General features: G+C 46.3%; 1 protein-coding gene across 1 annotated transcript; it reads left to right on the top strand.

Moving 5' to 3' along the window:
* LOC126426663 (uncharacterized) lies at positions 1-27,129 on the top strand. Its single transcript, XM_050088548.1, has 6 exons — positions 1-233; positions 2,158-2,263; positions 4,243-4,496; positions 19,978-20,094; positions 24,030-24,077; positions 26,523-27,129. Exons 1-6 carry the CDS (start codon positions 39-41, stop codon positions 26,760-26,762), a joined length of 960 nt encoding a protein of 319 aa, XP_049944505.1. The 5' UTR covers positions 1-38; the 3' UTR covers positions 26,763-27,129.
* The last annotated feature ends 859 nt before the right edge of the window (positions 27,130-27,988 follow it).

Raw genomic sequence — 27,988 nt, 5'->3', positions numbered from 1 at the left:
TGTGACAGTCTGCAAGTGGTCGGAACAAAAATGCCAAGATGGCGGCACTGGCAAGCTGGACAACCGCCCTCTTCGCCGCTGTCACGTTGGCAGCACTGCTAGAGCCCTCGGTAGCAAAGAGTTCCAGCGGGAAGACAAGCCTCCTGGAGAGCTCCGAGAACTTGCTCTTTGGACCGGCAGATGCCGCGGGAAACCTGTTCAAGGTGGCGCTGACGCAGAAGAACTACATACAGGTGAGTGGCTATCCGCTGTTATACACTGTGTGATCAAAAGTATCCGGACACCCGGCTCAAAATGACTTACGTCGGTGAGGCCTCCGCGAAGACGGCGTTCCAAAACATCCCAAAGGTGTTCTATAGGATTCAGGTCAAGACTCTGTGCAGGCCAGTCCATTATAGGGATGGTGTTGTCGTGTAACCACTCCGCCACAGGCCGAGCATGATGAACAGGTGCTCGATCGTGTTGAAAGATGCAGTCGCCATCCCCGGATTGCTCTTCAGCAGTGGGAAGCAAGAAGGTGCTTAAAACATCAGTGTAGGCCTGGTGCTGTGATAGCGCCACGCAAAACAAGGGGTGCAAGCCCCCTCCACGAAAAACACGACCAGACCATAGCAACACCGCCTCCGAATTTTACTGTTGGCACTACACACTATGGCAGATGACGTTCACCGGCGATTCGCCATACCCACGCCCTGCCATCGGATCGCCACATTGTGTACCGCGATTCGTCACTCCACACAACGTTTCTCCTCCAATGTCCAATGTTTACACTACTTACATTAAGCGAGGCGTCGTTTGGCATTTACCTGCGTGATGTGTGGCTTATGAGCAGCCGCTCGACCGCGAAATCCAAGTTTTCTCACCTCCCGCCTAACTTCATAGTACTTGCAGTGGATCCTGATGCAGTTTGCAAATCCTGTGTGATGGTCTGGATAGATGTCTGCCTATTACACATTACGGCCCTCTTGAATTGCCGGCAGTCTCTGTCAGTCAACGCTTTTGTGCTGTACGTGTCCCTTCACGTTTCCACTTCACTATCACATCGGAAACAGTGCACAGAGGGATGTTTAGGAGTGTGGAAATCTCGCGTACAGACGTATGACTCAAGTCACAACCCAATCACCTGACCACGATGGAAGTCAGTGAGTTTTGCGGAGCACCCCATTCTGCTCTCTCACGATGTCTAATGACTACTGAGGTCGCTGATATGGAGTACCTGGCAGCAGATGGCAGCAAAATGCACCTAATATGAAAAACGTATGTTCGGGGTGTCTGGACACTTTTTATCACATAGTGTAGCTAGCAAGTGTGTGTCTAGATGGCACTGCAGTCCGTGGAAATGAGGTACATTTAATATTCTTCAGTTTAATTCATGTGAATTGTGGTTAGTACCCCGAGTTAGCGGATTTGCCACCTCATCCTCATCTAGCCCAAGCTTAGGCCCATATCACAACATCATACTTTTTCGGCAAAGAAAATTATGATCAAATATTCATCTAATTTTCTTGACTAAGATATCTGACGTGGCGTGAAGAAGGGGTCATATTTTTTGTCAAATTTCAATATGGCAAACGACAGCAACAAGTTATGCGCTACAATTGCATTGTGTGTACAAATGGAAGAAAATCGGTACGAAAAAAAGGAAACACACTCGCGTGAAGCCATGGGTATTTCGTCGAGATGATAAAACCATTGAGCAAAATTTGTTACGACAGCTGCAAATGGAGGACGTCAGGTGTTATCTAAATTACTTACAAATGGATGAGTGTACATGTCAGCAGTCACTCAGTAAAGTGGCTTCTCATATTGCACAGCGGAATACTCACTTGGGAAATGCTGTATGCGCAGAAGACAGGCCCACCGTGACACTGCGACTTCTCAATACAGGAGAGTTCAAATGGCTCTAAGCAACATGGGACTTAACAGCTGAGGTCATCAGGTCCCTAGACTTAGAACTACTTAAACCTAACTAACCTAAGGACATCACACACATCCATGCCCGAGGCAGGATTCGAACCTGCGACCGTAGCCCGTAGCGGTCGCGTGGTTCCAGACTGTAGCGCCTACAATCGCTCGGTCACAGCGGCCCACTATTATGCTACTGTTTAAATCATTTTTACAATGTTTTCCAATCACCATGTTCAAATCTCTTTCCAGTTCCTAAAGTATGAGGTGGACTTCCCGCCACTGGAAGACTTCGCCTTCTGCCTGTGGCTCAGGTCTACCAACTTCACCAACTCGCACCCCATCTTCTCCTACTCACGTAAGTAGTAAGTCTCTACTCAAGAGGGTAGTATTCATTACAGGTGGCTACAAAGCTTTGCGTGCACACACCAGTTAATATGCTTTTCCGTAGTTGATTACTTTATACCATTATTATCTAATTAGACTTTAAAATCTGTATTTTTTTCCCACCAGACGATGTACTTTCTTGATTAAATTCAATAGGCTATTGAAAAACTAGTACAGTATACAACAGTGAACAGCATGTCCAGTGAAACTTTTCGTAAAATTTGCTGAGATATTCAACAGGGTTATAGTCCGGGCTGGGTAACGCGGTCAGCATGTGGTCTGGCATTATCTTGTTGGAAGATGACATTATAGACACCTGCCTTGTAAACATCGCATAACACGGCTGAAACTGCCACCGACAATAGCTACCGTCCTCTCAAAGGCTTGCCCAAATTTGACCTAAACCAGTCATGACAGCCCTAACATAATACAATGTGATCTAGGCTCTGTTTTGTTCACAGACTTTAGAGAATATCTTTCACATTACATGGAAGAGCATCATTTCTTTTCTGTTATATATACGGCTGGTCATTACAATTTCAACACTGGGAATGAGAAGAAATAATGAAATTTTACCTGCAGTGCTTACACATCATAGAAAGAATACAAAACTGAGTGATTTGTGGGTAAACAGAGTGCTACCTCTGGGAGCAATAACTCTAAACAGGCGGAGCATCTATTCCACAAATGTTCAAATGTGTCTGAAATCTTATGGGATTTAACTGCTAAGGTCATCAGTCCCTAAGCTTACACACTACTTAACCTAAATTATCCTAAATACAAACACACACACACACCCATGCCTGAGGGTGGATTCGAACCTCCGCCGGGACCAGCCGCACAGTCCATCACTGCAGCGCCTCAGACCGCTCGGCCAATCCCGCGCGGCATCTGTTCCACCTCATCGTGGATTGCAGATATGAGTATGCCATCATTCCATATTGCTCTAGCTGAGTGCCAGAGTCCATCAGCCATAGTGTGTGCTGAGTGGTCATGTGACACTCTTTCTGTAGCCAGATGTGGTCAGCGGCTGACTGGTATGGACAGGATGGCACTACAACATCCTCTGTACAGAGGCGGGGCGGGGCAACACAGTCAGCATGTGGCCTGGCGTTATCTTGTTGGAAGATAACATTATGGATACCTGCACGCAACACCGCAGCTCGTCTGAAAAGACGATTTGCTGCCATCAGTGTGCCCATACTGGTGCTGTGTGCACGCACCACTGTCTGTGCACCTCTCTCTGTAGTCACGTCAAGGGTAGGCACAACAATGGCCGCCATGTTGGCAGTCTGTGGCGCTCTGGATATCGACGCATTATCTGTGTGGATACTTGCCTCGCTGCAAACAAGCCCGTTTCTTGACTCAAGATATGTGATGTGGCTGTACGATCCCACCTGGCTCAGCAAAATATATGTCTGCCCTCTCGAGCGCTACTCACGTGGGGCCAGTGAGCTCCTGCACTGTGTTGAGTGTGGCCCTTCTGAACGTATCGATTCTACACTCGCACGACACTTGTGGGATCCTGAAAAACGTGAGCAACAATATCGCAGAACAATAAACTAGCCTCGATATGTTATGATCCTGTCAATGTAGAACCCCGACACATGTTGGCAGTCTGTTTTCCTCTTTACATGATGCATAATACGAGCTCATCACGAAAAACGGACATTCAAAATCAATTTTTGAGTTTGAAACCCATTGCATAATTTCCTTGTATACAGAATGGTAGACCCGTACAACTATCTAATTTTTACAGTTGCTCTGAAATGCTCGTTATTTACATACCCAACCATCCAGTTCACTTCTTACCAGTTGGAAGTTCGTTGGGCGCTGCCTTCGCCGTGTTGCAGTTTTTAATGGCCAGCACTGTGAATAATTATGACAGTTTTCGCGAGCTGCACACTCGGTGAGGCGCAACTTTTTTTTTTTTTTCTTTTTCCTCGGCAGGCCACGAGACGGAGCGTCTGGCGCAGGCGTGGCTGGAGCCAGCCTCTGCGATCAACGGCTTCACGGCGCATGCGCGGCTGTCGCTGCTGGGAATCCCCGTGTTCTCTGTGCCGCTGTCCGAACCGTCGCTGGGCCCGCAGCCCGGCGGCCTCTACCCCTGGTTGCACGTGTGCTACACGTGGGACGGCCGGCTCGGCACGTGGCGCCTCTTTCTGCACGGGCAGCTGGCAGGGCAGGGGCACGCGCCAGCGCAGGTGCGTCCAGCTCCAACCTCAAGACGTAACTTCGCCACCAAACTACTCTCCCTGTTGTATGACGATCTCTTCTTGACTACTTTTCCACCTCTTCCTCCTCTTCCTTTCATCGTCTCTCCTCCTACTTCCTCTTCTTTTTCAAGTCTCTGTCTCTCTCCTTCTCTTGTTCCTCTTGTTTCTCTCCCTCTCCTGGTCTTCTTCACACTTCCTCCTCATCTTTGTAATGCAACTGCACCTCCTCCTCCTACTTTTCCTTATCTCCACCTCCTTCTTTTTCCTATTCTTCTTTACTTCTATCCTCCTCCTCTTACACTTTTTCTTCTCCTCCTTAATTCAATCATTCTCTACTTCACCTTCACCACATCTTCATCTTCCTCTCCTTCACCTTTCAGGCTTACACATCTTTTTGATTTGTTGACTTGGGGAAGGGGACCAAACAGCAAGGTCATCGGTCCCATCGGATTAGGGAAGCAAGTCAGCTGTGCCCTACAAAGGAACCATCCTGCCATTTGAAGCGAAATCACGAAAAATGTAAATCAGGATGGCCGGATGTGGGTTTGAACTGTCGTCCTCCCAAATTCGAGTCTAGTGTGCTAACCACTGCGCCATCTCACTCGATCATCTTTTGCTGGTACCACGTTTTCTCCTCCTCATCATCTTCTTCCATTTCTCCTCTTGTTTTACTCCTCACCTCCACCTCCTATTCTTCTATTTTCTCTCTTCTCTTTCTCCTTCTGCACCTCTTTAGTCCCCCATCCATAACTTTGCACCAGATGTCACAATTACACATTATTGATTTTTCCAGTTCTTATTCTAGGTCCTCTTCAACACCATCAATCCAATTGTCTCTCTGATGACTACACCATAGAGCTACCAAATTTTGATTGTGTTGACTGCTATACTTCAATTGCTATGCTGCAACATTTGATACTGAATTGAAATGGGGCGTATTAGTGCAACAGCTGAGGTGTGATAGCACGCCTGAGTCTTTATGAAATCATGAATGTAAGTGCACTTACCTATTAACAGAGCTATTGACATGCTGGAAGATAGGAGTGTCCGCAGTATACTGATAAGGAAGGTATGCAAGAAAGGACAACAATTCACTATCATGAATTAAAACTCTGGTTCACATTCATAGTAACCTCAGTAAGTGCAGGCGGACTCGACACTTGCCTCAGTTGAAAAGGAAGCGGTTTCACGACTTGTCGAACCACACACAGCTGTTAATTAACGTCCAGTTTTTGCGTTATTTGGCTCACTGAAGAAGTACAACTTTATGCACTGGTATGAACAATGGTCTTTTGCAAGGTATTGGTCCATTGCACGCAGTTCCGGTCAAGATGGATTTACATTCACTGACAGCAGCATGCCGGATTTGAAACGAACTGCGACTGACAAAGCGTGAGAATGAACTCCAGTCCCTGCCTGAATCTTTTTATGACTACTATTACCATGCCATGTTATTTGTGCTCGAATGTACACCGTTCACTGTAGATAGGTTAGACACTCCATGCCCATACAGCATCAAATCTAGCAACTTCATTCATGGTATCGTATGATCATGAAGCTCTTTTCTGCGCTGATTTCAAACTACCAACTGATTTATTTTACTGATAGCGATTAAATCAGCGGTGGAGAACCACGTCATTTCTACACAGTTTACAAAGCTACAAAGCGACCAGTGTGCTCTTTTACGGGGGTGACGGAGGTGACTAATGTATTTTCCCAGTGAAGTTATGTTGGCGACAAAAATTCTGTTCTCGCGCATCTGAATGTTAACTCCGTACATATTCCTCCACGTCGTCGTGGGGAAGGACATTTGCTTATTCGCGACGGTCGGCGCCTGAGAGAGAGGCAACCCGCGCAGTCGGGAATACGCAAGCGACTGGCGGGCAGAGAAATACGGCGGTCTGGCAAGACGAGGGGGCGATGAATATTCAGACCGCCGCGCATATGCAAGACGCTCCGGGCGCCCTCTCCCTGTCTTCTTCTCTTCCTCTATCCTCCCCCTCCTCCTCCTCCTCCACCCACACCTCAGCTACTTGCTCGCAGCCGCAAGCCGCTTCGCCCCAGAGGCGCTCTGCCGTGGCAGCATAATGGGCCACACAGTGTCTGCCCCTGAATGTATGCAGCAGGCAAGAGTGGTTGGGGGTGGGGTAGGGGAGTGGGAGGGGAAAGGAGGGAGGGAGGGAGGGCCATAAAACGACCGTTAAACTGGCTCGCCGCCCATAACTCAGGACGCAGCTGCGTCAGGGTTGCCGTATATATACGACGCGCTCGGTAAGAAAACACACTCTCTCTGTTCGGGGATTCCCCTTGCACATGCTACCAGAGGTCGTCATAAAGTTTTAATTACTCTCGCACAAAAACAAACTGCGACCGTGAAAAGTGGCGGTGCTGTTAAGCGACCCGTAGATTGTCAGTAATATTGGGCAATATATTGACGGTTGGCTGTATACGGAGAGGCTGTATCGTGCAGTCTTCATGTCAAATCTCGCAGATGCAAACAAGGCGGATATGAACAGCAGCTGTTATTTGGTCGTCGCCTCTCTCCGGGCTCGTATGAAGAAAGATGGAGGCGTAGACGTAGAAGGGCTGGTATAAGAAGGGAGGAACACTGACAAATCAAAAGTTGCTAAGCGACTTGACAATAAACGAGCCAAATGATTATCATTTGATGGCCTTATGTAAATGATTAGACTAACAATTAATAAAAAGGACACGGATTTTCGACACTATTCCTGCTGCTGCGCGCCTCTCTATTACGTTACGTTATTTGGATACAGGAAATTCCTCTGTAGACTTAAAATTCGTAAGCGCAATATCACCAGACTGACCGAGCTCACCAGAGTGACCAAGCATAATCGTAATGGAAAAGTGGACAGTTATTAAGACTGTCCATTAACACGGGTTCGTGATTTCCTGTCTGACAGGTCACAGTTCCTAGTAACTGATGGAAAGTCATCGAGTAAAAGAGTAGTGACTTCTGGCATTCCCCAAGGCAGTGTTATAGACCGCCGGCCGCAGAGGCCGAGCGATTCTAGGCGCTTTAGTCTGGAACCGCGCGACCGCTACGGTCGCAGGTCGAATCCTGCCTCCGTCATGGGTGTGTGTGATGTCCTTAGGTTGGTTAGGTCTAAGTAGTTCTAATTTCTAGGAGACTGATGACCTCAGATGTTAAGCCCCATGGTGCTCAGAGCTATTTGAACCATTTTTGTTATAGAGCCTCTGCCGTTCGTCATTAATATAAACGGTTTGGGAGACAATCTGAGCAGCTGTCTTAGGTTGTTTGCAGATGAAGCTGTCGTTTGTCATATACTAAATTCATCAGAAGATCAAAACAATTGTAAAACGATATAGAAAAGACATCTTATCTTGCAAACGTTGGCAACTGCCTCTAAATAATGGAAAGTGTGAGGTCATCCATATGCATGCCAAAAGATAAACTTCGGTTACACGATAGATCAGTTAAATCTACAGATCGTAAATTCAACAGAAGACCTAGGAATTACAATTACGAGCAACTTAAACTGGAAGGAACACATGGAAAAGTTTGTGGGGGAAGGGTAACCAAAGATTTCTTTCTGTTGGGAGCACACTCAGAAAATGTAACAGATCTGCTAAGGAGACTGTCTACATTACGCTTGTCCGTCTTCTTTAAGAACACTGCTGCGGGGTGTGGGACCCTTACCAGATAGGATTAGAAGAGTACATCGAGAAAGCTCAAAGGAGAGTAGCACGTTTTGCATTATCGTGAAGGTAGGGGAGAGAATGTCACTGACACGATACAGGATTTGGGGTAGACACCATTAAAACAAAAGCGTTGTTCGTTGCGGCGGATCTTCCTCACGAAATTTCAGTCAGCAACTTTCTCCTCCGAATGTGAAAATATTTTGCTGACGCCGACCTACATACGGAGAAACGATCATCATAATAAAACAGGGAAATCAATGCTCGCACGGAAAGATACAGATGTTCGTTTGTTCCGCGCTGTGTTCGAGATTGGAACAGGTGTTGTGAAGGTGGTTCGAAATTGGAAATTTGTGGTAAAATTTTATGGGACCATCTTATGGGTGTTCCTTATATGTAAGAGCACGGTCCAGAGTGACTCCGAGGCATTTTGAAGTCTTGCAGTGTTCTAAATAGGTTCCTTCACAATCTATCGGCAAGGTTCTGCTAGCCTGTCTGTTTCGGAGGTGGAAAGCACACATACAAAGAAAGTTGATGTTGCTCTGAATGAGACATGTCTAAGAGCCACACCTGTGGAAAAACTGTACTGCTTATCCGGCATAGCCCCCCCCCCCCGCGGACATCCGAAGAGATAGAGCAGCACGGAGTGAAATGAAGAAGGCATTAACATCCGAAGCCCACCCACTACATGGCCACCAACCGGCACAGCAAAGACTTGTGTCTAGAAACAGCTTCCTTCACAGTACAGAACCACTCGCTGACACTCCACATCAACACCGGGAGAAGAGATGGCAGGTCAGATGCCAGCATCTGGAGGAGTGGCTGATCCCGCAAGAAGTGCTTCCCCCAGGCCACACAGAGAAATGGTCCACAAGGAAATCACTCAACCGCCTGCGTTCTTTTGTCACAGGATCCAAGAATAATCTGGAGACGTGGGGCTTCCACGTGGACTCTGCCTCTGAACAGTATGGGACTTAACACCTGTGGTCATCAGTCCCCTAACTAACCTAAGGACATCACACAACACCCAGTCATCACGAGGCAGAGAAAATCCCTGACCCCGCCGGGAATCGAACCCGGGAACCCGGGCGTGGGAAGCGAGAACGCTACCGCACGACCACGAGCTGCGGACCCAGGTGGACTCTCTCCAGTGTGACTGCGGAGCTGTCGTGCAGACATCAACACATCTACTACAATGCACATTACCTCCAACTGAGTGCACCATGGAGGACCTCGTAAACGCTACACAAAGTGCACTGGACGTTGCAAATTTTTGGGCATCCACTGTATAGATTAAAATTACCTTATGTTTGACAACACAATCTGTGTCTAATCATTTATTTCATTCTTCACTAGTTTAATTTATGAACCATAATGTTTGTATGTATGTAGTAATGAATGTAATATATATATATATATATATATATATATATATATATATATATATATATATATATATATAGGGTGATTCAAAAAGAATACCACAACTTTAGGAATTTAAAACTCTGCAACGACAAAAGGCAGAGCTAAGCACTATCTGTCGGCGAATTAAGGGAGCTATAAAGTTTCATTTAGTTGTACATTTGTTCGCTTGAGGCGCTGTTGACTAGGCGTCAGCGTCAGTTGATGCTAAGATGGCGACCGCTCAACAGAAAGCTTTTTGTGTTATTGAGTACGGCAGAAGTGAATCGACGACAGTTGTTCAGCGTGCATTTCGAACGAAGTATGGTGTTAAACCTCCTGATAGGTGGTGTATTAAACGTTGGTATAAACAGTTTACAGAGAATGGGTGTTTGTGCAAAGGGAAAAGTTCTGGACGGCCAAGAACGAGTGATGAAAATGTAGCACGCATCCAGCAAGCATTTGTTCGCAGCCCAGGAAAATCGACTCGCAGAGCTAGCAGAGAGCTGCAAATTCCACAATCAACTGTATGGAGAGTCCTACGAAAAAGGTTAGTTATGAAACCGTATGGTCTGAAATTGGTTCAAGCACTGTCTGCAGCTGATAAGATTAAAAGAATCGATTTCTGTGATTTTATCCTTGCTCAAATGGAAACAGATGAACCTTTCGCTTCAAAGACTGTGTTTAGTGATGAAGCTACTTTCCACACTAATGGGAAAGTCAACCGTCACAATGTCTGTATATGGGGCACTGAGAATCCGCGGGAAACAACTCAGTATGAACGTGACTCGCCTAAGGTGAACGTTTTCTGTGCCATTTCAGCCAATAAAGTTGTTGGTCCCTTTTTCTTCGAAGGTGCTACTGTAACTGGACTACAGTATCTGGAGATGTTAGAGAATTGGCTGTTACCTCAGCTCGAACAAGAAGCACAACAATTCATATTTCAGCAGGATGGAGCGCCACCACATTGGCACTTATCTGTCCGTAACTACCTGAACGTCAACTACCCGAGGCGATGGATCGGCCGCCAGGCAGCCCGTGACAGAGCACTTCATCACTGGCCTCCAAGAAGCCCTGATCTTACCCCCTGCGATTTTTTCTTATGGGGGTATGTTAAGGATATGGTGTTTCGGCCACCTCTCCCAGCCACCACTGATGATTTGAAACGAGAAATAACAGCAGCTATCCAAACTGTTACTCCTGATATGCTACAGAGAGTGTGGAACGAGTTGGAGTATCGGGTTGATATTGCTCGTGTGTCTGGAGGGTGCCATATTGAACATCTTTGAACTTGTTTTTGAGTGAAAAAAAACCTTTTTAAATACTCTTTGTAATGATGTATAACAGAAGGTTATATTATGTTTCTTTCATTAAATACACATTTTTAAAGTTGTGGTATTCTCTTTGAATCACCCTGTAATATATATATATATATATATATATATATATATATATATATATATATATATATATATATATTAGTTTGCTTCTGACACGATAAATAAATAATCTTATGGGTCATCGATCCGTAAGCTTACACACTATTTAGGCCAACTAACTTATGGTAAGGAAAACACACAAACGCATGTTGGGGAGAGGACTCGAACCTCCGACGGAGGGAGCCCGCACGGACCGTCACAAGGCGCCTAAGACCGCGCGGCGAATTTGGTTCGATGAACCATCTGCCAGGCACTTAAGTGTGATTAGCAGAGTATTCATGTATATGTAGCTGTAAATGAATATGACCGTCAAAAGGCTGAATAGCCACAATTTTCAGCGCGGACCGACGTCAGACGTGCAGAAAGGGAGCCAGTGAGGTTCTGGAAGGTACCGGTTGGTTGGTTGGTTGGTGGAGGTTGAAGGGACCAGACTAGAGAGGCCATCGGTCCCTTTGGAAGGTACCAACAGGGATGTACAGCCATGTCGACTCCAGTGTTGTGGCCAGCTGAGCTTCTGTTCTCGGTCGAGGATCCATGATGCGAACAGCCCCATCGATGTGGTCCCAGAGATTGTCGATTGGGCGTAAGCACGCACCTGCGTTAGGATCTGTGTGATACGTTGCATTGTCCCGGTGGCAGATGCCATCGTGCTGAGGAAAAACAAACTACGTGAAATCTGGTTTCGCAGGACGGAGCGGATCAGGTTGTGGAAAGGGGACCAAATCAGTTGCTGCTAGTTGCACAAACATACAAACTTTATTTCCTAAAAACACTTAATCACACATACCCTTAAAGGAATTCAGAAACAATATGGCTGACTGCCAGAGCACAAGTTATCAAAATTGCGTTAAGGAATACGCACGGCTGAAGATTCAAATGGCTCTAAGGACTATGGGACTTAACATCTGAGGTCATCAGTCCCTTAGACTCAGAACTACTTAAAGGTAACTAACCTAAGGACATGACACACATCCATGCCAGAGGCAGGATTCGAACCTCCGATCGTAGCAGCAGCGCGGTTCCGGACTGAAGCGCTTAGAACCGCTCGGCCACAACGGCCGGCGCACGGCTGAAATAGGGCTTAAGGCCTGGATAACCAGAACTCCAGTAAGGAATTTTGAAAAGGCTTTAGACAAAGACCTTTCAAATTTTAAATTATGTAGGGTGAAGGCCTAAAAATGGTTCAAGTGGCTCTAAGCACCATGGGACAACATCTGAAGTCATCAGTCCCCTAGATTTAGAACTATTTTAACCTAACTAACGTAAGGATATCACACACACCCGTGCTGAGGCAGGATTCGAACCTGCGACTATAGCGGCCGCGTGGTTCCCGACTGAAGCGCGTAGAACCGCTCGACCACAGCGGCTGAAGGCCTAATCTTAAAATATTTCACATAAGGTTCGGCTGAACAAAGAACAACTCACGGCTTAAGGCCTGGATTATAAGACAGAGAGAAAATTTTCAAATTTTTTTTTTTACTTCAGACAGCTGAAGGCCATATCTTAAGATATTTCACGTAAGGTTCGGCTGAAGGCCACATACTGAACATTAAAACAAACTAAATTAATACACAGCTGAAGGCCTGACACAGTACCTGCGACCAAATAAAATGACAGACAACAAACAATGGTTCTCAGAAGTGTTCCAAGCGTCGGCCTGGGTAAGAAACTCTAACAACAGGTTAGGTGAGACAGACAGCCTAGCGTAACATTAAATAATCGGGTGGCAGCAGGACCTGGGGACGGCTGAAGAACCAACCAACAACCTAATTAATTCCCTTCCACCCAACCAACGGCACGACAACCGAAAATATCAGCGAGGACGAAGATCGCAGCAGCACTACATCTTGATAATTGGCGTCTAAACATAGTCAAGGCACAATAACCACTCAAAGAAAACAAAAGTAGAAAAACACACTGCCAGAAAACTACACTAACGACCAGGGCAGGACGTTAGCGGCCATAAGGCAGAAAATACCGCTGGTGCACTTCACTAATATGTTACAATCATTCCAATAGTTGAACACCATACAGGAAGACGGCTGCAAAATTTGTCGGCTCCAGCTCACCATACGTTGCTGCTTGCGAGTTTTTAACTGCCCACGAAGCAACAACCGGCAATGAATAACGTCACAGCAGTTGAGGTTTACTGATTACTCAACTCCAGTATCCAGGTTCGGTGGGCGACGAACTTTGTGGCTCTCGCAGCTAGTGCCTCACAACTCCGACTGCGCGTGCAGGCCGCCAGCGGCTCCAGCTTTACCTCATGCGGCGAAGACTTCCTCGCTGCTCTGTCGCAACCGACCGCCTACTCACACACGCTACCACACGGAAAATATAGCGGTGACACAAAAGTTGGTACAGCAATACTCACTGCATACTTGTGTTGATCTGCTGTGCCTACCAGAACGACGAGACCACTCAGAGAATGCCCCAGACCCTTCCGACAATTCTTGCAGGCTGTCTGTTTTCAGGTGTTTCACGCTGATGGAGCATAAAACGTGATTCCTCTGAAAAGGCTACATGTCGCCACTCAGTGGACGCCCTGACGGCGTGTTTAATGAGCACAGAATGTGGACCGAGAGAAAAGCAAAGGAAAGCGAAAGTAAGGGTGAATTGCAGAAACGTGACAACGGATAAATTTAGTATCAAGATTGGGGACAACGAAGCAAACGAAGTGAAGGAATTCTCCTACCTTGGAAGCAGATTAACACAAGACCCTGCAAGAGTTGTCGGAAGGGTCTGGGGCATTCTCTGAGTGGTCTCATCGTTCTGGTATGCACAACAGTTCAACGCAAGTATGCAGTGAGTACTGTTGTACCATATTTGCTGTGACCGCTATATTTTCGGTGTGGTGGTGTGTATGAGTAGTCGGTCGGTTGCGACAGAGCAGCGAAGAAGTCTCCGGGGCGTGTGGTCAGGCTGGGGCCGCTGGCAGCATGCACGCGTGGTCGGAGTTGTGAGGCACTAGCTGCGAGAGCTGCTCGTTATTGTGCTTCTTCTTCTTCTTCTTCTTCTTCTTCTTCCTCCTCCTCCTCCTCCTCTTTCATCCACCATCATCACATTTTTCTTGTCCTTACTACCCCTCTCCCCGGCATGTCCCTCAGGTCCTGGGATGGTAAAGATGTTACTTCTACAGCTGACAATTTCAGCGAGGTGAAGAGCAGTCTAGCACAGGCTAAGAGACGATTCCTGTCCAACAGAAGTTGGCTAGTATCAAACACTGGCGTTAATCTGGGGACAAAATTTCCAAGACTGCGCGTTTGAAGAATACCGTTGTATGGAAGCGAATGACTTGCACCGGGAAAACCGGAACAGGAGAATGGAAGCATTTGAGATATGGTACTAAAGAAGGGGTACTAAAGAAGGATGTTGAAAATTAGGAGGAGCGATACGATAAAGAATAAGGTTACGAGCAAAATCTGCGAAAAAACGAACATACGGAAAACGCTGACAAGAAGGGCCAGGATAATGGGACTCGTGTTGAGACATCAGGAAATAACTTGCATGCCACTACAGAGAGCTGGAGAGAGTAAAAAATATAGGGGGAAATATAAATTGTAATACATCCAACAAATAACTGAGAATGTAGGGTGCAAGAACCGCTCTGATGTGAAAAGATTGGTACAAGAGAAAAATTCGGGGTAGATCCCATCAAACCAATAAAAAGAAATATAAGTCCCTACTCGTTCTTGTGCTTCTTCTTTTTCCTCCTCTTTCCTCCACCATCGTCAACTTTTTCTTGTCCTTACTATCCCCCTCCCTGGCATGTCCCTTATTAAGACTCAGGCCCTGGGATGGTAAAGACGTTACTTCTACAGCTGACAATTTCACCGAGGTGTTTGAATTGTGTCTACTAGGAAGTTCTGAATAATCCATTTCCATTTGCGGTCCAGACATTCCGTACGCCCGCTAGGCGCCAGGGAGGAACTGTATTGGACACCTTCTGGAACTCGTGGAACACGGCGTCAAATTCGGCGCCGATGAGCAGGCCGCTGTGGCCGAGCGGTTCTAGGCGCTTCATTCCCGAACCGCGCTGCTGCTACGGTCGCAGGTTCGAATCCTGCCTCGGGCATGGATGTGTTTGATGTCCTTAGGTTAGTTAGGTTTAAGTAGTTCTAGGTCTAGGGGACTGATGACCTCAGATGTTAAGTCCCATGGTGCTTAGAGCCATTGGAACCATTTGGCGCCGATGTCTACTGCATCTGTTGCCTAGAGGGTATCGTGCACGAACATAGTCGGTAGCAGCATGACGCCATTGAAAAGAATACGGCTGAGTTGCCTTCTCTCGTTTTATGAAGACCTTGTCGTCTACTGATCTTTAAACCTTCTTATTTCACATTAATATTGTTCAGTGAGTCATCCGCTGTAATACAAGCTCCTGCGATGGATGAGTTAGATAACACTTCCAGCAGTACAGTGAAGCGGGTTGCATAGCGCTAAGGAACGACGCGCTTCCTTGACTTGGTTGCTGAGAGAGAATCATTACACGGCAAGGCGGATCGGTTACGCGGGAGCTAACTTGGTCAAGTGATGGGACAGAACATCGTTGCAGTTCAAAGTAGCGCACACTGTTATCTTACAGTGCGACCGTGAAAATTGATGGCAGAAAAAACCTTGGCAGGCAGCCGCAACAGCTTGCTCTTAACGGCATTAATGCCACTGACAACGAAAATGAGAAAGGTGTGTTAGTGCCGACACAGAAGGCGATGGAAGGTGAAGCAAATAGTATGCAAATTACGGAAGGATGGACACGATGCCGAGTGGAGAAGGATTCAACTGTCTGCTCCAAAGCAGAACAAGTACAATGCATCCAATAAACATTTCACTGACGGTACACATAAATGCATTATTAATCAGCAGTTTGTCCGATATTTTGACAATACAGGGAAATTTATGGTCTGTTCTCCTCTGTGAGTATAACAGTAAATCTCCAGAGTATCACTAGACAGAAAAAAATTACGTGGAGACAAGGAAAAGCGAACTTTTGTTATTAATTAAGGAGCATCAGATCTAAAAGCTATAGAAATGTACTCGTGCTAAGAATAAGACCTCCAAACCTAATGCGTCAAGCATCTCATTCTCTAAACCCACCTCCCAAAAAAATTGCCGAAGCTTTCGCTGCTAATGAATAAATGTCGAATGTTGACCAGCCTCGTGCAAGGCCTATAACGCTACTTTCGTTACTTGTGCGACAATTTTGCTGCACCGGCCGTTGTGGTCGAGCGGTTCTAGGCGGTTCTAGGCGCTTCAGTCCGGAAACCGCGCGACTGCTACGGTCGACGGTTGAAATCCTGCCTCGGGCATGGATGTGTGTGATGTCCTTAGGTTAGTTAGGTTTAAGTAGTTCTACATTCTAGGGGACTGCTGACCTCAGATGTTAATTTCCATAGTGCTCAGAGCCATTTGAACCATTTGTTTGAATTTTGCTGCTTTTATATTAGAGCAGCTTCATACTTGGTCTCACAAGCCTGAATTGACCTCTTTCCGCATCTTCCCATTAGATAAAAAAGTTTGGTACTCACTGGGAATCGAATCCAGACCTTGGCAGTTCCACTCATAAGAGAACTGGGGGTGTACACTTTTACTGCCTGCCCTCTCTGCTTCTCGGCCGTAAACATGATGGTACTGCCTCCGTCGCCGAGCAACAAGTTCGCTTTGCAGGGTAAAACGTTACTTACCGCATAATCGTCTGTGATACGCGCTCCAATAATTCCGCTTCGCTCTTTATGTCCTTATTCCGGTGCAGATTCCAGATCAAAACTGGAAGGTTGTAGCACGCTATCATATTTTCCTGTTTCTTCTTAGCTACACATCTACGTTCTTGACTCTCATACTCACTGTATACTTGTCTCTCATTCTGAATCGAACAAACATGACAGCGAGCACCTGCCATATAGGCTACAGTTGCGGCATTGGCGTGTCGCACGTTGCCTATGTCGAAGGCGCAGTTTTCGCACTTGCATGGCGCTTACAAGCGAGCATCGAAAGTAATCATTCAAAAAAAACTCTCATAAAGTCAATCTCTGTTTAGTCGCATAAGCAAACGTAATTCTCAAATTTTTCCAGCAGGCAAGATTTAGATTCAACACTACTTTACTTCTAATTCTACTCGAAATACATTTTCAGGCAGTATCTGCATATACCCCTGAATACAACTGCAAAAATGTATCATTTTACTATAAAAAGTTCAGAGATATGATGTCACAAACATTCAGATGCGTGGAAAACTAGGTTTTCTTAAAACGCAGCGCAAATTACCCAGACTACAGTTCAGTGTCCAGAGTATTTCATCGTTACTAACGGAGCTGTTGCTACTATTTCCGATCATTTCATCCTCCCGAAAATGGATAGCAAGGAATCGTAATAGGTACCATACGCGTCGGCTTCTCGCGATTACTAAAATTAATAGCGCTGGCTCCAAAAGAAGAATCAGCGCTATTCCAGTAGAGTGTCGGCGCCGGTCTACGGTTCTTTGATGAACTAGTTGCAGTTCGACTTCATGTGAAGGGCTTATTTCAATAGTGGTACAAGGCCATTGCCTCCACTTTTCTGCATATAATGCTTCTGCAATTAATGATCCAAACAAACAGAAAGAATGTTTCATCTCTAGCAAGAAGCCATATGCTTGGATATTTCTGGTATCTCAACTGCAGATTTCTCAGCGCTCATTTAACTTTAGGACTATGTATCTCACAATGAAGGAAAATGGACTTGTACCACAATTGAAATAAGCCCTTCATATATGGTAGGCGTTCTACAGTTAAGCGTTTAGCTCGACCCGAAAGTTAGTTTAATTTAGAGCATAGATAGAAGGCAAGGAAATAGCCAACGCGCTCGAAAGCATGAACAACGGCGATCAAAACGTGCAAATGAAGTTGACGCGACTATCGAATTCAGAAGGAAAAGAAACGAGGCTTTCGTTTAACGTCAGACGCTAAACACACTAATTTATTTGTAAGATAATCTTCTATTTGAAGGTTTGTTATGCATGGGAGCTCGATTCCGTGAAAATTCGGCGGTGTGTGGATTCATGTACAATATAGAACAGATAGCATTGATGACTGTGCAGCTTCCCTAGAATAAATGATAATTAATTGAAACCCTCAGCTGCCGGCAGGCGTTGTTGATGTACCTCAATGGGGACAGCTAAAAATGTGTGGCCCGACCGGGACTCGAACCCGGGATCTCCTGCTTACATGGCAGACGCTCTATCCATCTGAGCCACCGAGGACACAGATGAGTAGCGCGATCGCAGGGACTTATCCCTTCCACGCTTCCCGTGAGACCCACATTCCGAACTGCCCACAACCTACATTCGTCATGTTCCTAATAGATGACACTTCCTAGCAGATTAAAACTGTGTGCCGGACCGAGACTGGAACTCGGGACCTTTGCCTTTCGCGGACAAGTGCTCTACCACGTGAGCTACCCAAGCACGACTCACGCCCCGTCCTCACAGCTTTACTTCTGCCAGTATCTCGTCTCCTAACATCCAAACTTTACAGACGCCATACCAGATAGGGTTGATAGAAAAGATAGAGAAGATCCAACGGAGAGCAGCGCGCTTCGTTACAGGATCATTTAGTAATCGCGAAAGCGGTACGGAGATGATAGATAAACTCCAGTGGAAGACTCTGCAGGAGAGACGCTCAGTAACTCGGTACGGGATTTTGTTGAAGTTTCGAGAACATACCTTCACCGAGGAGTCAAGCAGTATATTGCTCCCTCCTACGTATATCTCGCGAAGAGACCATGAGGATAAAATCAGAGAGATTAGAGCCCACACAGAAGCATACCGACAATCCTTCTTTCCACGAACGATACGAGACTGGAATAGAAGGGAGAACCGATAGAGGTACTCAGGGTATCCTCCGCCACACACCGTCAGGTGGCTTGCGGAGTATGGATGTAGATGTGGATGTAGATGTAGAATCTCATCTCTCCTGCGAACCTTGCAGAACTAGCACACCTGAAAGAAAGGATATTGCGGAGACATGGCTTAGCCACAGCCTGGCCGGGTAGCCACTTAACTATATATGAAGATAGTAACCGTTCTAGGAAGAACAGTGTATGGGCAAATATCTATTAGGAACATTATGTACGTAGATTGTGGACAGTTGGGAATGTGGATCTCACGGGGACCGTGCAAGGGACAAGACCCAGCAGGCAGTCGCGCTATTCATCTGTGTCCTCGGTGGCTCAGATGGATAGAGCGTCTGCCATGTACGCAGCAGATCCCGGGTTCGAGTCCAGGTCGCGGCACACATTTTCATCTGCCCCCACTGAGGTATATCAACAACACCTGTCGGCAGCTGAGGGTTTCTATCAATTATCATTCAGTCAATAATTATATGAGATACTGAAAATCAAAGTTTTCTTGTCCGTGGAAGCCAGTATGTAGGCAACCTGCAACTGGATCTGTGTGACTGTTTTAGCCATTTGGTAATGTTGTTGTTGTTGTTGTTGTCCTGAGACTGGTTTCATGCAGCTCTCCATGCTACTCTATCCTGTGGAAGCTTCTTCATCTCCCAGTAACTACTGCAACCTACATCCTTCTGAATCTGCTTAGTGTATTCATCTCTTGGACTCCCTCTACGATTTTTACCCTCCACGCTGCCCTCCAATACTAAATTGGTGATCCCTTGATGCCTCAGAACATGTCCTACCAACCGATCCCTTCTTCCCAATCCTATTCAATACCTCCTCATTAGTTTTGTGATCTACCCATCTAATCTTCAACATTCTTCTGTAGCACCATATTTCAAAAGCTTCTATTTTCTTCTTATCCAATCTATAGGTTGTGTTCTACGAGTATAGCCCAATACGTTTTCAATTATGAAGTGTTCCAAAAAGCTAGTAAGTAGCAGTTCTGTTTGGAACACAATGTTGCGAACTAAGAGAGGAAGCTGTTTACGCAATCTTGATCTATTTTTTTCCCCGAACAGTTGAGGGGCCTGAAGCTGCCTCCAGGCGGCGACGTGGTGGTGGGCCAGGAGTACACGGACCAGGAGAAGGGCCTCGACGACGGCATCGAGGGCGAGCTGTTCGGCTTCAACCTGCTGGCCACGCCCCCGCAGCCCGCGCCCCGCTACCCTTTCCGGGGATTCGCCCGGAGGAGGAGGAGGGCTGCACCTGAAGATGGCGACGGCGACAGGTGCGAAACAGCTGCCTGGTGAAGTAACTGTCAGCTGGCGGCTGGGTCTCAAGCAGGCTGACAAATATTCTGTTGTCTCCACTAACTGCCTGTCTGTCTGCCAGTCTGCTACTTTCTATCCCCTCTGTCTCTCTCACTCACTCACTCTCTCTAAGTCTTTTAATCTTTCTCTTTAACTCTCCCCCCCCCCCCCCCCTCTCTCTCTCACTCACTCTCTAAGCCTTTTAATCTTTCTCTGTAACTTTCCTATTCACTCAACTTTCTTAATCTTTCTCTTTCACTCTTTTACTCTCTCTATCATTCTCTCAAATTGTTTTTTATTTCTCTCTCACCCTCTTCTAATTTTGCATTGTGCTCTCCCAGCCTATATCAGTTTTGCCTCACTCATAATCCACTACCGTGTCCCTATTAGATCTTTTTCATACCTGTAGGATTTGAAAGGCATCAATGTCACAGCAGTACCATGCAATTCTTAAAAACACTAAAAAAAATCAGGTCCGAAAATTTGAGTTGTCTGAGCATTATTGAGAATAAAATTTTTCATTACATTTAAAGTCACTGCTCGTAATAACAAATAGCATCACTTTCTCTACTGATTCCTTTTAGTATACAATATCCAACAAATGTACAGGCAATGCAGTATTGCAGTATCTGAACTATGATGCAGCGTTCCTTCAGACATGCCATATCGTATTTATCCGCCGACTCTGGGCAAGCGACTTTCTAGTAAAATGTCTCCCGCGTACGGGAATACCCGGGTTCGAGTCCCGGTGAGGCACGAATTTTCACTGTCGTCATTCATTATACAGCTGTTGGTTGTCAGTGTTCGCAATTGCGAATACATTTTATGTAATATACAGGAAGGTTTTTTATTGTTGCAAGAAAAATTGTTTTGAAACATAAATTACGCAATCCCGAAAGAAACTTACTCTAAAGGGTAATTTAATTAAAAAAAAATTCCCACTCCACCGTTACATGTTGTTACAGCAGCCGGTTTAAAAGAGTTCCAGAACAAAAACAGTCTCGGTTGGGAAAATTATCTAATGTCAATGACGCGTTTCACCCTTTTGGGGCATCATCAGATTGTCTACAAATACGAGGGTTATTCCAAAAGTAAGGTCCGATCGGTCGCGAAATGGAAACGACTATGAAAATCCGATAAAGCTTTGCACAGATGTGTTGGGTAGTGTCTCTAGTATAACCCCAGTTAGCATCACGTCGCTCTTCTCATTTCTGAGCTCGCAGTGAGTGCGTAAAGATGTCTAGAAAATAGTGTCTGCCGCCAAGTACGAGGGCCTGGTGAGAAATTTCGCCTGAAGCTATGCAGCCAACATTACATAACTGTCGTGCTGTTTCGTCTTCACGACAATTCTCAGCCGCATTCTGCAGGGGCAATGAAGATGCTCCTGCATCGTTTTCAAATGGAAATGTTAGATTACCCACAATACAGTCCGCAATTGTCTCCCCCTGAGTTTCATCTCTGGTCACATGAACCGCTGTCTTTGACGACAACATTTTGACACAGACAATGAGGTGTAGGCCAGCGTGGAGAATTGGCGGAAAGCACTGGCGGCTGCCTTCTATGACGAGGCTATTGAAAAGTTGGTACAACGCTATGACAAAAGTCTAAGTCAGAACGGCGACTACGTAGAGAAGTAGCTGAAAGGTGTAGCTAATTGTTACAAGTAAAACATTTCTGATGTTCACTGTGGTTTCAATTTGGCAATCAATCGGACCTTACTTTTGGAATAACCCTCGTACAATGAACCAATCAGTTAGATACAAATGAAGGAACGACAACGTGAACTGAAATTAATAAAAACTTACGTTGAGTAGCTCGATACGTGACGCGTGAGTCATAAAACCACATTTAATGTAAAATAGACACCAAGGTAACCGGATACAGAATCCATCCATCACGAAACATCTAAACCGTGAAGCGACCCTAGTGAATTGAGACAAACAGCCTGAATAACATCGCGAAAGTACAAATATGTGTCGGAAAAAGTTTCCACCGTTATCGTGTGTTGCCTTATGCACACCAGCCGTGGCAGCATACATAGGACCACGCCAACAAAATCGCGGTACAAGCCGCGCACGGCATAACGTCTGTATTGGCGCGCCCACAAACATTACTATGAAAAACTGAGATACAGGTGCTGCGTGTAGTGCGGCAAAAAGTACCCAGGTGGGGTGCATGATGGGCTTAAGGCACTTTTCTTCTAAAAACACAAATATGTGAAAGTAGTAAGTAAAATGTTCGCAGCTCGTGGTCTCGCTTCCCGAGCACGGGGTCCCGGGTTCGATTCCCGACGGGGTCCAGAATTTTTCACCTGCCCCGAGATGGCAGGCTGTTGCTGTGTCGTCTTCATCATCATCATCATCATCATCATCATCATCATCATCATCATTCATCCCCATTACGGTCGGAGGAAGGCAACGGCAAACCACCTCCATTAGGACCCTGCCTAGTAAGGCGGTGCGGGTCTCCCGCATCGTTCCCCTACTCTTTGTCAAGAAGCATGGGACTTCATTTCCACTCCAGTAAGTAAATTCCGTATAAGCAAACCAATGCAGACACACGAAACCCAAGAATAAAAAAGTAGCCCCATATAAAGCACAAAGAACAGGTAAAATGACTACACGAAGAGGCGCGCGGGATTAGCCGAGCGGTCTCAACCGCTGCAGTCATGGACTGTGCGGCTGGTCCCGGCGGAGGTTCGAGTCCTCCCTCGGGCATGGGTGTGTGTGTGTGTTTGTCCTTGGGATAATTTAGGTTAAGTAGTGTGTAAGCTTAGGGACTGATGACCTTAGCAGTTAAGTCTCATAAGATTTCACACACATTTGATTTTTTGACTACACGAAAAACAAATAATCAAGAAATGTCATTGAATTTCATAACACGGAGTAAAACAGCTAATTTTGGAGTACATTCTTAGCGCATGCATTCTGATACCAGGATCAGGGGCATTGTTACGCATTGCGAACAAGATAATAAGTATTCTTAGTCGTTAAAATAAAGAAACATAAAAAATCAAATGGCTCCAAGCACTATGGTACTTAACTGCTGTGGTTATCAGTCCCCTAGACTTAGAACTACTTAAACCTAACTAACTTAAGGACATCACACACATCGATGCCCGAGGCAGGATTGGAACCTGCGACCGCAGCAGCCGCGCGGTTCCAGACTGAAGCGCCTAGAACGACTCGGCCACACCGACCGGCAGGAATCATAAGATGTAAAGAAGTAAAGTCATCTACAATAAGAAAGTTCATTCAAAAGCCCCCTTTAAAATACGGTTCCCCACATTCACACACAATGCTCTACAGTGTGTGGACATATTGCTTTGGTCTGCTCACTCACCAGATCTGTCTTCAGTGGGGCACATACGGCACATCATCGGGCGGCCATTCCAGCGTCATTCACAACCAGCATTAACACTCACTGTACTGACCAAGTGCAACAGGCATCGAACTACATCCCAAAAACCAACATCTGGCACCCGTACAACACAATGAATGCCCTTTTGCATGCTTACATGCATTACTTCTGTAAAATATCTGGGAGTATGCATGCGGAACGATTTGAAGTGGAATGATCATATAAAATTAATTGTTGGTAAGGCGGGTACCAGGTTGAGATTCATTGGGAGAGTCCTTAGAAAATGTAGTCCATCAACAGAGGAGGTGGCTTACAAAACACTAGTTCGACCTATACTTGAGTATTGCTCATCAGTGTGGGATCCGTACCAGGTCGAATTGACAGAGGAGGTAGAGAAGATCCAAAGAAGAGCGGCGCGTTTCGACACAGGGTTATTTGGTAACCGTGATAGCGTTACGGAGATGTTTAGCAAACTAGAGTGGCACACTCTGCAAGAGAGGCGCTCTGCATCGCGGTGTAGCTTGCTCGCCAGGTTTCGAGAGGGTGCGTTTCTGGATGAGGTATCGAATATATTGCTTCCCCCCATTTATACCTCCCGAGGAGATCACGAATGCAAAATTAGAGAGATTAGAGAGCGCACGGAGGCTTTCAGACAGTCGTTCTTCCCGCGAACCATACGCGACTGGAACAGGAAAGGGAGGTAATGACAGTGGCACGTTAAGTGCCCTCCGCCACACACCGTTGGGTGGTTTGCGGAGTATAAATGTAGATGTAGATGTAGATTCTGGCGGTTACACATTTGCAATGGCTTAAATCGCTATTATATTAACCTGTGATCTTGCAATGTTAGTCAGTTAAAAATGTTACCCAGACAAACCTATTCCCCAAATTTCATTAAATTACGAGGGCGAGTCAAATGAAAACCTTCAATTTTGTAATAACAAATCGAAATTTTGCCCCGTTATCCTGTAAGTTGGTAGGCGTGCTAGAAACAGCGTGCAGAATAGCCTGTAGGTGGCAGCACAGCGCAGATGCACACATACCGTCGCAGTATCAGTATAAAGATGGCCGCCCCACTTGCGACTTGCACCAGGGAAGAACAGCGTTCTGTTATTCGGTTTTTGCCTCGTGAAGGTGTGAAACCTACTGAAATTCGTCGACGAATGAAGGTTCAGTACGGTGTTGCGTGTTTGCCACAGCAGCAAGTCTACGAATGGGGTAGGAAGTTCGCAAATGGTGCGACTTCAGTGGAAGATGCTCCTCGTCCAGGTCAGGCACAACGAGTTGTGACTCCACAGAACATTGCAGCAGTTGAAGCCATAGTGAAGGAAAACCGCCGAGTGACACTGAATGACATTGGAGCACGTTTACAGATAAGTCAGGGGTCAGCACACCACATTGTGCACGATGTACTCCAGTTTCACAAAGTGTCTGCAAGATGGGTGCCACGGCAGCTGACTCCTGAAATGAGAGAATGACATGTCGATGCTCGTGAAGAACTTCTTCGGCGCTTTGAACGAGAAGGTGATGGCTTCCTTGCAAGAATCGTTACTGGGGACGAAACCTGGGTTCACTTCCACCAACCGGAAACAAAGAAAGCGAGCAAGGAATGGCGCTATTGCTCATCACCAAAACCAAACAAGTTTCGAACAGAACCATCACCAGGGAAGGTTATGCTGACACTCTTTTGGGACGAAAAAGGCGTCATTTTGGAGCATTACGTGCCTAGAGGGACCCCTGTCACCAGTGCATCATACACAGATATCCTAAAAAATCATCTGCAGCCCGCAATCAAATCAAAGCGACGTGGATTGCTGTCAGCAGGTGTCTTTGCAACATGACAGTGCAAGCCCCCACACTGCCCGTACGACAGCTGCAACAATCACAGACCTGCATTTTGAGTGTCTTCCTCATCCACCATACTAACCAGACATTGCCCCAAGTGATTTCCATATGTTTGGACCACTCAAACACGCAATGGGAGGAAAGAAGTTCCGTTCTGATGAAGAGGTATGCCACGCGGTGCACTAGCGGTTGCGCGGACTACCAAAAGAATTTTTTTGTAACGGAATTTATGCACTTTGTAAGCGGTGGAGGACTTGCATTGAGCGTGGGGGAGATTACGTTGAAAAGTGATACAGCTTTGTACCACTTCTGCACAACAAATAATATTTTTTCTTTTTAAATTTAAGGTTTTCATTTGACTCACCCTCGTGCATTAATTATTTCTTGGTGTTTTTCCGGCAGTGTATATGCTTAACCTCATACTAAACAAAAGAACTTTTACTATTTCCTGTTGGCCAGCCTGTATTTGTACTTCAATTCCGCTACTCCTACTTCCAATTTCCTCTATTTCTTTTCTACTGCCACTTGTTGTCTTGTCCCCTTTCCATAGATATCCTCCATCTCTCTCTCTCTCTCTCTCTCTCTCTCTCCCCTCTCCCCCCCCCCCCCAGATGTGTGTGTGTACGTTTCCTCTACTCCTACTTCCAGTTTCCTCTATTTCTGTTCTACTGACACTTGTTGTGTTCTCTCCTTTCCATAGATATCTTCCATATCTGTCTGTCTGTCTGTCTCTCTCTCTCTCTCTCCCTCTCTCTCTCTCTCACCCTCTCCAGATGTGTGCCTGTACGTTTAATCTACTCCTACTTCCAATTTGCTGTATTTCTGTTCTACTGCCACTTTCCATATCTCCATATCTCTCTCTCTCTCTCTCGCTCTCGCTCTCCCCCCCCCCCCCCCCCAGATGTGTGTGTGTACGTTTCCTCTACTCCTACTTCCAGTTTCCTCTATTTCTGTTCTACTGCCACTTATTGTCTTCTCCCCTTTCCATACATATCCTCCATATCTTTCTCTGTCTTTCTCCAGATGTGTGCCTGTATGTTTTCCCAGAACAAGTGCCGCAACACTAACATTTGGTCCGTTTTCGCAGCCCGCTGCGCCGCCGCCGGCAGCCCTTCCCGTGGTACAGGCGGTACCCCTCCAGGCCTCCGGGGCGCATCTCCAGCTCCAGCCGGGCGTTCCAGGCGGCTGCGGCGCGCCTCGTGCACTCAGGCTTCGAGCAGTGCGCGCAGGGCCGCGGTTCGATCCCGGACGCGGGGCTGCCGCTGCTGGTGGCGTGGGCGCGGTCCCCTGTCAAGGTGTTCGGCGGTGCCGTCCTTCTTCCAGCCAGGCCCGTCTGCGGACACTTCTGAGGGACCGGGGACCAGCTGAGAGCCGAGAAACACTCTCACATCTGTACAGGTCCTTGCATCGTGTGTCCGTCAAACATCCAGCAATAGACACGTGAGGATCTCTACTGTCGACAAGAGATCGGGTCTATCGTTGGCAGATGGAAGTATCAGAGCACTGAGAAAAATGCGGCTCTCAGTTTTCTAATCCGCTAGTGGTCACTCTGCGGCACAGCAGGCTACTGATCTCAGGACCATGTCACACAATACGGAGTAAAACACTGTCTGCCACAATCTGTCTCCCACACGTCGGTACGGTGAAGCTTTGACTCAGGGTGTGGTGCTTGTTTGGTTCGGATATCACAGTTCGCAAGCGCATTGCCCACAAACAGCATAGGCTGAGGGTTCATTCCTATAATTGCAGCGCGCACACACACACACACACACACACACACACACACACACACACATGGCGGTCAGAAACGCTGAAACGCTTGTGAAGGTTTGGTTTGCGGTGTAGGTTGTTCTGAGAAATAATTGTTCAGAAAAAAATGGATACGTTGCACCGTCTCCGTGTTAATTAGCATTGAAGTCAGGCCTTTGCGGGCGCAAATTCAAACTGTCCACCAGACAGCGTGTCGCCAAACGTGTCCTGCGTTCGAAATGCCAGATAAAAATCATCGCTGTTAACAGTCTGCAAGTGATGATCGAAGGGATCGATGTGTTTAAAAGAAGTCTACGGATACCAGTGACACTACGCTGGTACCTATTTCGACTGTACCAGAGGTGGGATTCTCCCTACACACCGGTCAGCGTGCCTGAAGATGGCGTAATATAACGCTGAAACTCGTAGCACAAATAAAATAAAACTCGAAATTTAGACGGCTGGAGGTATTTCGATTTGACATTTTATACTAAACTCGGTGTTCCGCGACCACCTTGTATAAAGATGGGTTCACAGAGACCGTTCTCCGTTTGGTTTGCCTAAAATCGAGCAAGGGGGCGATATAAAAATGAACATAGCACGGCAGTAGTGATCGAACCGGAGACAAAAGCTGAGCAGTTTCGTGCGCTGTCACCTACACTGTGAGAACAACTGACACTTGTTCTATGGGGCGGGCCGCTTGCATTCGCGCGCGCAACGGCCTGATAGGCTAACCTCAGTTTTAATTAACTCGGAAATACTGCAAAGTATCACATTTTTTTCTTAACATCTACATCTACATGAATACTCTGCAAATCACATTTAA

Source organism: Schistocerca serialis, chromosome 11 (assembly GCF_023864345.2).
Source record: "Schistocerca serialis cubense isolate TAMUIC-IGC-003099 chromosome 11, iqSchSeri2.2, whole genome shotgun sequence".
Lineage (NCBI taxonomy): Eukaryota > Metazoa > Arthropoda > Insecta > Orthoptera > Acrididae > Schistocerca > Schistocerca serialis.
The sequence above is the reverse complement of the archived record's forward strand: the minus strand, read 5'-3'. Positions and strand labels throughout refer to the sequence as shown.

Coding starts and splice junctions, on each gene's coding strand:
- LOC126426663 (XM_050088548.1), top strand. CDS start 39: ATGGCGGCACTGGCAAGCTGGACAACCGCCCTCTTCGCCGCTGTCACG. Junction 2,264..4,242: donor CCCCATCTTCTCCTACTCAC/GTAAGTAGTAAG, acceptor TTTCCTCGGCAG/GCCACGAGACGGAGCGTCTG. Junction 24,078..26,522: donor TGCAAGAGAGGCGCTCTGCA/TCGCGGTGTAGC, acceptor CGCCGCCGGCAG/CCCTTCCCGTGGTACAGGCG.